This window comes from Salmo salar, chromosome ssa23 (assembly GCF_905237065.1).
Source record: "Salmo salar chromosome ssa23, Ssal_v3.1, whole genome shotgun sequence".
NCBI lineage: Eukaryota > Metazoa > Chordata > Actinopteri > Salmoniformes > Salmonidae > Salmo > Salmo salar.
In genome coordinates, this window is record NC_059464.1 from 26490906 (window position 1) to 26503980 (window position 13075).

Here is a 13075-nt window from a genome sequence, read left to right on the forward strand (position 1 = left end):
CAGCGATTCATTATTTTACCCTGTGTGTGTGTAATAAGATTTGAAGCCAATCTAAGAACATGTGCACAGATGCACCCTGTATCACATTCCATCTCCACTGCTATTTTTAACCTGTTTTAGAGCGGGAGCCAGCGCAAACTTGTCAATGTGACTCACACGTCCCCACGAGCCCTCATTACAAAGCCCCTTCGTGGATAAATGACAGTTTTCTCAGAAGGCATTTCATGAATGATAAAACAGAATTATACATATATTGGGATAAAAAAAAAAACAGAAGTTTCTCCGCAGCCCCATACCTCCTCAATATAGGCCAATTATAAGACAATACTGTAGATACACCTGTTCCTGGAGAAATCACACTTCTCACATTGGATGATATAAACACACATGGCTTTGTGTAAATGACTGTTGACTGAGTGAAGAAGAGATTTTATACACAAATTAAATGAATAAGGCAGGAGTTGGTATTGATTGTCAGCAGGGCTGTTGCAACATGTGGGGTGTCGCGATAGCTCTGACTGCCGCCAATTAAATGTGAGCGCTGACTTTTGGCTGAGAGGAGCCTGTTGCCGTGGATACCTCTCTCTATCCTCCCCCCTATCTCTCTCTCTCTCTGAGTGCAGTGTCAATGGTCTTCTTGCAGCTGCTCTTTGTGTCTGAGGGGATGGAGGTACAGTAGGGTGTGGTTGTGGAGGAGGGCCCTGACAGAGAGGATCATGGTAGGTTGTCCTCTAGCACATGTAAAAGGACAGGAGTTTTCTATAAATCCTGGTTGAATATAGTTTGATCTGTGCTCCCATTAGAGCAGGCCAGGAAGTATTTAATCCCAGCAGAATGTTAGAAGTGTTACTGTATTGGAGCTTTTGTTTATTTAGTTATTTAATGCTCAGAAGATAAGGGGCGCCCCTGTGTGACCCTCCAGGCAGCAACTCCAGCTGCCAGCTCTGTTTGCATTGATCTCCCCCCCCCCCTCTTCACTGAGGAGATTTAGGCTCCCTCATTCTCTACCTCATTTTTCCACACAGCCAAAATAAATCCAGTGCCCACGCACAGAATTAGAGAAATGTGCAACGTTCGCTCATCCCTGTGGCACATTTAAACCTACAATCACCAGGGGTTCCTTGGCAAGCTTGTAGTAAAGTGCCCTTTTTTGTAGGATCAGCCTCCTGTTCTTCCCACACACCCCCAGCATGCCCAGACTTGCCTCTTCTCCAGCTCTCCCTCCAGCTTTCAGGGTTATGGCCTGTCTCCTGCTACTGTCCTCAGCTACTGTGGACAACAGTCTCCTGGCCCTCTCCTCTCCATGGCTGGCTAGATGGACAGCATCAGGGCATTGTGAGGAGCTGACAGTCAGGTTCTCTGTGAGTCAGCCAGCTGTATGGAGGAGAGGAGGAGGCAGCAACAGCACTGCCAGGTGCTCAGCAGCAGGCTGGATTAACACTGTTCTGCCTGCCAACAGAGAAGTCAGAAGAATAGATGCATCCTGACATTTAATCAATGAGAGGGATTTTCGTCAAATGTCTTAGGAATGTGAGGCAGTAGGAAGGGGGTGTTTTAGATAGGTGTGATGATACTGTCATCCTTGTCATTCTGATTGGGGATTATTCGGCCTCAGCACACTCTATGATATCTCTCTCATTTTGGGATGGAAATTCTGCATTATGTCTTTGTTTTGTAATCTCACAGGTTACCAAAATTAGAATAGAGTTTATGTTAAGTATATTGTGACAAAGTATTCTTCCTTAACTTGTTGCTTCACTCCGTTTGAGTACATGATCCTCGCCACCATCATCGCCAACTGTATCGTCCTGGCCCTGGAGCAGCACCTGCCTGGAGAGGACAAGACCCCCATGTCTAAGAGACTGGTGAGTAAACCATCTACCAATACACTGTGTCTTAAGTCAGTCATCATCAGTGGGGTTCTCCATCCATGCAGAAGCTTATTTCAAAAACACAATTTCCCTCCCAATTCCTTATTCATGAAATTTGGTATGTAATTGTAATCTGACATTTTCTCCAAAGATGGGAGAGAATTGGATAGTTGCAGCAAAACGAGAACACTCAATCTTGTTGTATGACTTTCGAGTACATTGTTAGCTTGGACATTAGTTGTATTTTATTTTTTATTGTAGTGTTTGTTGTTATTATTTGATTTGTTTTTGTTATTTTATATTATGTGTTGACTAAGATTGGGGATGGGGTGGTGTGCCAGGGGTATGTTTGGGATGGGGTAGGGCTCCAGGGGTATGTTTGGGATGGGGTGGTGTGCCAGGGGTATGTTTGGGATGGGGTAGGGCTCCAGGGGTATGTTTGGGATGGGGTAGGGTGCCAGGGGTATGTTTTGGATGGGGTAGGGCTCCAGAGGTATGTTTGGGATGGGGTAGGGTGCCAGGGGTATGTTTGGGATGGGGTAGGGCTCCAGGGGTATGCTTGGGATGGGGTAGGGCTCCAGGGGTATGTTTGGGATGGGGTAGGGTGCCAGGGGTATGTTTGGGATGGGGTAGGGCTCCAGGGGTATGTTTGGGATGGGGTGGTGTGCCAGGGGTATGTTTGGGATGGGGTAGGGCTCCAGGGGTATGTTTGGGATGGGGTAGGGTGCCAGGGGTATGTTTGGGATGGGGTAGGGCTCCAGAGGTATGTTTGGGATGGGGTAGGGTGCCAGGGGTATGTTTGGGATGGGGTAGGGCTCCAGGGGTATGCTTGGGATGGGGTAGGGCTCCAGGGGTATGTTTGGGATGGGGTAGGGTGCCAGGGGTATGTTTGGGATGGGGTAGGGCTCCAGGGGTATGTTTGGGATGGGGTAGGGCGCCAGGGGTATGCTTGGGATGGGGTAGGGCTCCAGGGGTATGTTTGGGATGGGGTGGGGTGCCAGGGGTATGTTTGGGATGGGGTAGGGCTCCAGAGGTATGTTTGGGATGGGGTAGGGTGCCAGGGGTATGTTTGGGATGGGGTAGGGCTCCAGGGGTATGCTTGGGATGGGGTAGGGTGCCAGGGGTATGTTTGGGATGGGGTAGGGCGCCAGGGGTATGCTTGGGATGGGGTAGGGCTCCAGGGGTATGTTTGGGATGGGGTAGGGTGCCAGGGGTATGTTTGGGATGGGGTAGGGCTCCAGAGGTATGTTTGGGATGGGGTAGGGCTCCAGGGGTATGCTTGGGATGGGGTAGGGCTCCAGGGGTATGTTTGGGATGGGGTAGGGTGCCAGGGGTATGTTTGGGATGGGGTAGGGCTCCAGAGGTATGTTTGGGATGGGGTAGGGTGCCAGGGGTATGTTTGGGATGGGGTAGGGCTCCAGGGGTATGTTTGGGATGGGGTAGGGCTCCAGGGCTATGTTTGGGATGGGGTAGGGTGCCAGGGGTATGTTTGGGATGGGGTAAGGCTCCAGAGGTATGTTTGGGATGGAGTAGGGCGCCAGGGGTATGTTTGGGATGGGGTAGGGCTGCAGGGGTATGTTTGGGATGGGGTAGGGTATATAATATATATATATATATATATATATATATATATATATATATATATATATATATATATACTGCTCAAAAAAATAAAGGGAACACTTAAACAACACAATGTAACTCCAAGTCAATCACACTTCTGTGAAATCAAACTGTCCACTTAGGAAGCAACACTGATTGACAATACATTTCACATGCTGTTGTGCAAATGGAATAGACAACAGGTGGAAATTATAGGCAATTAGCAAGACACCCCCAATAAAGGAGTGGTTCTGCAGGTGGGGACCACAGACAACTTCTCAGTTCCTATGCTTCCTGGCTGATGTTTTGGTCACTTTTGAATGCTGGCGGTGCTTTCACTCTAGTGGTAGCATGAGATGGAGTCTACAACCCACACAAGTGGCTCAGGTAGTGCAGCTCATCCAGGATGGCACATCAATGCGAGCTATGGCAAGAAGGTTTGCTGTGTCTGTCAGCGTAGTGTCCAGAGCATGGAGGCGCTACCAGGAGACAGGCCAGTACATCAGGAGACGTGGAGGAGGCCGTAGGGAGGGCAACAACCCAGCAGCAGGACCGCTACCTCCGCCTTTGTGCAAGGAGGAGCAGGAGGAGCACTGCCAGAGCCCTGCAAAATGACCTCCAGCAGGCCACAAATGTGCATGTGTCTGCTCAAACGGTCAGAAACAGACTCCATGAGGGTGGTATGAGGGCCCAACGTCCACAGGTGGGGGTTGTGCTTACAGCCCAACACCGTGCAGGACGTTTGGCATTTGCCAGAGAACACCAAGATTGGCAAATTCGCCACTGGAGCCCTGTGCTCTTCACAGATGAAAGCAGGTTCACACTGAGCACATGTGACAGACGTGACAGAGTCTGGAGACGCCGTGGAGAACGTTCTGCTGCCTGCAACATCCTCCAGCATGACCGGTTTGGCGGTGGGTCAGTCATGGTGTGGGGTGGCATTTCTTTGGGGGGGCCGCACAGCCCTCCATGTGCTCGCCAGAGGTAGCCTGACTGCCATTAGGTACCGAGATGAGATCCTCAGACCCCTTGTGAGACCATATGCTGGTGCAGTTGGCCCTGGGTTCCTCCTAATGCAAGACAATGCTAGACCTCATGTGGCTGGAGTGTGTCAGCAGTTCCTGCAAGAGGAAGGCATTGATGCTATGGACTGGCCCGCCCGTTCCCCAGACCTGAATCCAATTGAGCACATCTGGGAGATCATGTCTCGCTCCAGGCACGTGGAGGCCACACACACTACTGAGCCTCATTTTGACTTGTTTTAAGGACATTACATCAAAGTTGGATCAGCCTGTAGTGTGGTTTTCCACTTTAATTTTGAGTGTGACTCCAAATCCAGACCTCCATGGGTTGATAAATTGGATTTCCATTGATTATTTTTGTGTGATTTTGTTGTCAGCACATTCAACTATGTAAAGAAAAAAGTATTTAATAAGATTATTTATTTCATTCAGATCTAGGATGTGTTGTTTAAGTGTTCACTTTATTTTTTTGAGCAGTATATATATATATATACACACACAGTTGAAGTCGGAAGTTTATATACACTTTAGCCAAATACATTTAAACTCAGTTTTCACAATTCCTGACATTTAATCCTAGTAAAAGTTCCCTGTCTTAGGTCAGTTAGGATCACCACTTTATTTTAAGAATGTGAAACGTCAGAGTAATATTAGAGAGAATGATTTATTTAAGCTTTTATTTCTTTCATCACATTCCCAGTGGGTCAGAAGTTTACATACACTCAGTTAGTATTTGGTACCATTGCCTTTAAATTGTTTAACTTGGGTCAAACGTTAGCCTTCCACAAGCTTCCCACAATAAGTTGGGTGAATTTTGGCCCATTCCTCCTGACAGAGCTGATGTAACTGAGTCAGGTTTTTAGGCTTCCTTGCTCGCATACGCTTTTTCAGTTCTGCCCACAAATTTTCTATAGGATTGAGGTAAGGGCTTTGTGATGGCCACTCCAACACCTTGACTTTGTTGTCCTTAAGCCATTTTACCACAACTTTGGAAGTATGCTTGGGGTCATTGTCCATTTGGAAGACCCATTTGTGACCAAGCTTTAACTTCCTGACTGATGTCTTGAGATGTTGCTTCAATATATCCACATCATTTTCCCACCTCATGATGTCATCTATTTTGTGAGGTGCACCAGTCCCTCCTGCAGCAAACCACCCCCACAACATGATGCTGCCACCCCATGCTTCACGGTTGGGATGGTGTTATTCGGCTTGCAAGCCTCCCCGTTTTTCCTCCAAACATAACGATGGTCATTATGGCCAAACAGTTCTATTTTTGTTTCATCAGACCAGAGGACATTTCTCCAAAAAGTACGATCTTTGTCACTATGTGCAGTTGCAAACCGTAGTGTGGCTTTTTTATGGTGGTTATGGAGCAGTGGCTTCTTCCTTGCTGAGTAGCCTTTCAGGTTATGTCGATATAGGACTCATTTTACTGTGGATATAGATACTTTTGTACCTGTTTCCTCCAGCATCTTCACAAGGTCCTTTGCTGTTGTTCTGGGATTGGTTTGCACTTTTCGCACCAAAGTGCGTTCATCTCTAGGAGACAGAACACATCTCCTTCCTGAGCGGTATGATGGCTGCGTGGTCCCATGGTGTTTATACTTGCGTACTATTGGTTGTACAGATGAACGCGGTACCTTCAGGCATTTGGAAATTGCTCCCAAGGATGAACCAGACTTGTGGAGGTCTACAATTATTTTCTGAGGTCTTGGCTGATTTATTTTGATTTTCCAATGATGTCAAGCAGACGTTCTGAGTTTGAAGGTAGGCTTTGAAATACATCCACAGGTACACCTCCAATTGACTCAAATTATGTCAATTAGCCTATCAGAAGCTTCTAAAGCCATGACATCATTTTCTGGAATTTTCCAAGCTGTTTGAAGGCACAGTCATCTCGATGTATGTAAACTTCTGACCCACTAGAGTTACGATTCAAGAATTATAAGAGAAATATTCTGTTTGTAAACAATTGTTGGAAAAATGACTTGTGTCATGCACAAAGTAGATGTCTTAACCGACTTGCCAAAACTATAGTTTGTTAACAAGAAATTTGTGGAGTGGTTGAAAAACGAGTTTTAATGACTCCAACCTAAGTGTACGTAAACTTCTGACTTCAACTGTATATATATATATATATATATATATATACTTTTATGTATATGATCATGCTAATTGTACCTCTGTGAGCACATGAGAGTGCTTACCTGCCTGCTGAGAGAAAAATGTAATGAACCCTTTCTTGAGCACGTTTAAGAGTCTGAGAGAAGCCTTTGAAATGGGCAAAACAGAAAGGATTGGAAAATAATTGCTTGTTATGACCTGTAGTATATGGCTTCTTCAGGGGAATATCTCATTATTTTTGTATTTAATTTTCAACAGATTTAAGTGTTTTTCCATGAACCTAAATCGTGATAAATGCCCACACAAATACTGTTACTGCATATGCTTTATTCTTTAACCTTTCATGTTAACATGACCACTTTGTACTGTAATTGTATGATATGTCCATTTTCTATTCACAGGAAAAGACAGAGCCTTACTTCATTGGGATGTTCTGCTTTGAAGCTGGGATTAAAGTGGTGGCATTGGGATTTGTATTCCATAAAGGCTCCTACCTGAGAAACGGCTGGAACGTCATGGATTTCATTGTGGTTCTGAGTGGGTGAGTACAGTCAGTCAGTTGAAACAGTACAGGACTTTTAACTACTACTGCTGAATAACACCCTCCTGTTTTAACACCCTGTTCATGGCTGCTTGCTCAAATAAGACTGGTGTATTGCACTAGCCTAGTTCATTTGATTGATTTTTGAAAGGTTTTATTACAATCAAATCAAATCGTATTGGTCACATACACGTGTTTAGCAGATGTTATCGCGGGTGTAGCGAAATGCTTGTGTTTCTAGTTCTGAAAGTGCAGTAATATCTAACAAGTAATATCTAACAATTTCACAACCCAATACACACAAATCTAAGAATGAACTTCTTGCGGATCAAATCCCTTTAGCGGGATCGATTTGACAACAGCCAGTGAAAGTGCAGGGCGCCAAATTCAAAACAACAAAAATCTCATAATTAACATTCCTCAAACATACAAGTATTATACACCATTTTAAAGATAAGATTCTCGTTAATCCAACCACAGTGTCCGATTTCAAAAAGGCTTCACAGCGAAAGCACACCAAACGATGATGTTAGGTCAGCACCTAGTCACAAAAAAACATACAGCCATTTTCCAGCCGAAGAGAGGAGTCACAAAAACCAGAAATAGAGATAAAATGAATCACTAACCTTTGATGATCTTCATCAGATAGCACTCATAGGACTTCATGTTACACAATACATGTATGTTTTGTTTGATAAAGTTCATATTTATATCCAAAAATCTCAGTTTACATTGGCGTGTTATGTTCAGTAATGTTTTGCCTCCAAAACCCCGGTGATTTTGCAGAGAGCCACATCAATTTACAGAAATACTTATCATAAACTTTGATAAAAATATACAAGTGTTATGCACAGAATTGAAGATACACTTCTCCTTAACTTCTCAAGGGTAAGGGGCAGTATTTTGACGTCCGGTTGAAAGGCGTGCCCAAATTAAACTGCCTGCTACTCAGGCTCAGAAGGTAGATATGCATATTATTAGTAGATTTGGATAGAAAACACTCTGAAGTTTCTAAAACTGTTTGAATGATGTCTCAGGTTTTTGCCTGCCATATGAGTTCTGTTATACTCACCGACATCATTCAAACAGTTTTAGAAACTTCAGAGTGTTTTCTATCCAAATCTACTAATAATATGCATATCCTAGCTTCTGGGCCTGAGTAGCAGGCAGTTTACTCTGGGCACGCTTTTCATCCAGACGTGAAAATACTGCCCCCTAGCCCAAAGAGGTTTTAAGAATATATAAATATATGGACGAGCAAAGTTAGAGCGGCATAGACTAAGATACAGTAGAATAGTATAGAATACAATATATATGAGATGAGTAATGCAAAATATCTAAACATTATTAAAGTGACATTATTAAAGTGACTAGTGTTCCATTTATTAAAGTGGCCAGTGATTTCAAGTCTATGTATATAGGCAGCAGCCTCTAATGTGCTAGTGGTGGCTATTTAACAGTCTGAAAGTCTTGAGAAAAAGTTGTTTTTCAGTCTCTCGGTCCCAGCTTTGATGCACCTGTACTGACCTCGCCTTCTGGATGATAGCGGGGTGAACAGGCATTGGCTCAGGTGGTTGTTGTCCTTGATGATCTTTTTGGCCTTCCTGTGACATCGGGTGCTGTAGGTGTCCTCTATGGCAGGTAGTTTGCCCCCTCTGGAGAGCCCTGCGGTTGCGGGCGGCGCAGTTGCCGTACCATGCAGTGATACAGCCCGACAGGATGCTCTCAATTGTGCATCTGTAAAAGGTTGTGAGGGTTTTAGGTGCCAACATTATTGAATGTTTGTCAATGTTATTGGCATGTTTAATGGACTATTTCACATGTATCAGACTTCATCAGATGGATGGTTATCTATTGTTCATTTCCTGGAAGGAGTTAATTTAATTTCTGAGGCAAATATCATGGCACATCTTCTCAGTTCAGATGCCAAGAACAAAACACTGTCTGTGAAATAATCCAATCTTGCGGATGCACCGCTTTAGGGCTCTTTGTGCCTTTCACTAAAATAACACACAATAATTCAGGTCACCTTTAGGCTTTTACACACAATGGAAAGGAATACATTTTCCACTGTCTTGACTCCTGGAGCAAATGATTGCAGTGGAAAATGGAAAGGTTACTTGCAGATCTAAAAGGGGTGAGCAATTCTCTTGAGAGGCTTTAGGATGAAGACAGTTTATTTTCTTAACAGCACTGCCTGTTACATTTTAGTCATTTAGCAGATGTTCTTATCCAGGTCAATTAGGGTTAAGTGCCTTGCAGAATTTTCACCTAGTCAACTCGGGGATTCGAACCAGCGACCTTTCGGTTACTGGCCCAATGCGCTTAACTGCTAGGCTACTTTCCACCCCTGTTGACAACAGCAGGGCCAACTCTGGTTCAATACACACACATATGCACACAGATTAAATATTAATCCATTCCATAGTGCAAAAGTACAAAGGGTGGCAAGGTTCTTACAGAATTTTACATGATTCTCTGCGTTTCAATATTAATGAGTGCAGGCTTGCAGTGCTGAATAAGGCCCAGCTCTCTGCTGAAAGGAGGAGAGGAAAAGGAGGAGAGGAGAGAGGGATGGGGTGGGGTGGGAGAGGGGTGTCAGACTGTAGCTGTGGAGCTCATTTCTGTGGAGCCAGGCCCTGAAATTGTCTCCTCCCCCACAGTGCCCATCACCCCCAACCTCACCCATCATCTCTGGCTGTGTGTCATGACGTGTGTGTGGATGGTCATGTGTGGAGATGTTAGCCTTGTCAGATAATCCCAGCCAGGTGAGAGGGGGGTGGTCTGGCTGTAGCTACTATTCTTCTGCATTAATCACCACACCACAGCCCAAAGTAGAGATTTAATTAAAACACAGCAAGAAGCAGTGAATTAAAATGGATTGGTTTACACTGTTGACTTTCTCCGTAGACTCCATCTTATCTGGCCTGATTTTCCCCCTAAATGACCTGTCTTATCTAACTTTTGAGATACATGATTACCACTCTATTCAGACATTTGTCTTCTCACACTGTGTATATTGATACATTTTCCTCTTCAGGTTTTACATGACATTATTTTCAGTGATATGTGCCTGGTGAGTGCGTTTCAGTCTCTATCTTTGGCTGGCACTAAGGCAGCGCAAGTGTCAGACGCACGTTAGTTGTCAATTTCGCCATGTAGAAACTGGTGTTCTGCCATTTTCCACCCCTTGCACCAGGTTTGGCAATTTACCTGTCTAACATCAGCTCGCTTGCACTGAGGTGGGAGGGGTGGTAATATTTGAGGTGTGTCTTCAAAAACGAGTGCAAAGTGACGATTTCATGGATCACAAATTGTGAGATTTAAGACCAACGAAAAGCAGGTTTTAGCGGTAACGCAGATGGTAATGACATGGATTTGAGAACGGAAGCGCAACCTATGCAGCCCTTGTATTTAGAAACATAAGAAACTAATCACTGAAGCTTAATTAAAAGAATATGTTTAGGAGCTCCAACAGTGAGCGGACATCCCATTTCTATCATTATTTTAGCCAGCTGTCGTTATTATTTTGGACGTGCGTAAAACCCCCTCCATGTAGGCTACCTGTGTACACATGCCCATCATGAAACGAGTGATGAGTTGATGCCCGGTGGTGACCCTCGTAGTTAGAAACAGTTAAGTTATTTTCCTCTAACAATTTCTTGTTTAATTTGATTAAAAACCAAAACGTATTAAAATTATTCAATGTCCTTTGTTTATGGTGAGAAAATCCATCGCTCGCATGCAATGCAATTTAGGAGCCTTCTATTATTTATGGAGAAGTGTGAATGCGATCTGTAAGGTCCTTCCATGATGTTTATAAAAGATTATATTTGGGAACAGTATAACATAAAGTCGACATTCCCCCTTTATATTGGATCTTACTCCAGCTCCTGTGAAAAGTTTGGATCTGTGTAAAACCTTCCGTAGTCTATGTTGCCTTAATATTCTATGCCCAACGGGGAAAAATGATGGTGCCTTTAACGGTATTTAGATTTAGCCTATTCAAAAAAACAAGTTGTTGTTTTGTTTTTATTAGAATTTGATTCAAATGTTTCACTCTCTTTTTAAGCCTTATCAATAGGCTAGTGAATTGAATCTTGCTTTTTGACAATGTTTGGCATGTCAATGGCTCAGACATGGAAAACAAAATGTAATTTACAGCCCTTATATCAGTGTGAATGCTATGTTTAACAATATACTGTATTCCCATATCGAAGCAATGCAATTGCTTACAGTGTGGGCTCCAAACATGTTCAACATATTGAGCAATGATGGACAGGCCTACATACATGTTGTTATTTTGTTTGTGATAGACTAATTAAAAAACTAGCCTATAACGGATTAACATTCAAATTGGAGTAGATGACAATGCAATACATAATAGACCGTAAATACACAACTTGAAGCATGGAGCACGTTCTGATTGGTCATTGAGGGGTCAAGCCTTGACACCTACAACTTATTTATTAATCAAAACCCAGTCCTTTCACGCCACCGGCAGCTACTGTTTTCATAATTCCCGCTGTGAAAATAGCAAAAATATTTCTGACACAGCCCCGACCTACAATGTACCATTGTGTACGGGTTCTTAAAATTGAGCCCTTAACCCACTGAAGTTGATTGAAACTAATGTATATCAAAATCCATATTTTTAAGCTAGAGATGTCTGTATGGGCTGCGTCTCTATCCACTGCATCTGCCTATGTTGGCCTTCTGCATCTATGGTGGAAAGTGGCATAGCTACAGCGCTGTTTGTCAGACCAGGAGACATCATGAAAACGTCTGTAGCATCCGAACGGTTAGGTCTACAAACTAAGCAGTCCAAATTCAAAATTTTATCAAATCATTTTTCAATATCATTTTTGTTATACCTACAGGGTCCTAAAATTCTAAATCAAATAGATAAATGATCCATGGTATGACCATCTTAAAACAATTCCATATGTTATATTAGTATAACCCCCTATCCCAAAGGCTTAGACTTGTAGAGGTTAATGTCAAGCAATAGCAATGTAAATTGAATATAAAATGAATCATATCGTGTGAGGAAAAAACTGTCTGCTTATGAGATAATTTTGCTAATTCCAAATTGCTTGGCTTACCAGGCATACAGTATGGACTGACATTGGTAGAGGCCCAATGAAGTTGTTTTTATATCAATATCAAATCATTTCAGGGTAACAATTACTGTAAGTATCTTACTGTAATATATTTCCATTCAAATAGGCAAAATAGCTATTTAGCAAAAAACTATTTCTCAAAAAACAATGTTTCTCAAGCAAGAATTTTGCTAGGACTGTCTGGAAGTGGTCTGAGTGGGGAGAGAAACTGAAAACTAGCTGTTATTGGCAGAGCGTTTTGGAACTCCCTTTGTTATTAGTTTGTTAACCAATTTACCTCATGGTGATGTCACCATGGAAAGCTGAAACTCCTGCCCATGCAAACCTGCTGATTACGAGTCCTATGCAGATTGTATTTTCAACCAGCAACTATCAGGAAATATAACTGCTACAATTTTTTTCACACTTTTACAGTGTTAGTTTCATCAGCTATTGTACAATATTGTAACGTCCGTTGAAAGGATGGGACCAAGGTGCAGCGGAGAATGTATTCATCTTGACTTTTAATAGAAAGAATAAACACTTTACAAAATAAACAAAAAACGACTAGCAACAGTTCTGTCAGGTTATCAAGAACTAAACAGGAAAATAACTACCCACAAACCCCAACGGAAAAACAGGCTGCCTAGGTGTGGCTCCCAATCAGAGACAACAATAGACAGCTGTCCCTGATTGAGAACCACACCCGGCCAAAACAAACACATAGAAAAAGGGACATAGAATGCCCACCCAAATTACACCCTGACCAAACCTAAATAGAGACATAAAAAGGCTCTCTCAGGTCAGGGC

General features: G+C 43.1%; 1 protein-coding gene across 3 annotated transcripts in view; it reads left to right on the forward strand.

Moving 5' to 3' along the window:
- Positions 1 to 1764: 1764 nt before the first annotated feature.
- The window catches only part of LOC106584318 (voltage-dependent R-type calcium channel subunit alpha-1E), a 124884-nt gene continuing 113573 nt past the window's right edge, over positions 1765 to 13075 (forward strand). For all 3 annotated transcript variants that reach the window (XM_045706312.1, XM_045706313.1, XM_045706314.1), the window contains exons 1-2: positions 1765 to 1865; positions 7024 to 7163. In XM_045706312.1, the coding sequence (XP_045562268.1) occupies positions 1773 to 1865; positions 7024 to 7163 (233 nt within the window). In that variant the 5' untranslated portion in view covers positions 1765 to 1772. The remainder of the gene's footprint in view (positions 1866 to 7023; positions 7164 to 13075) is intronic.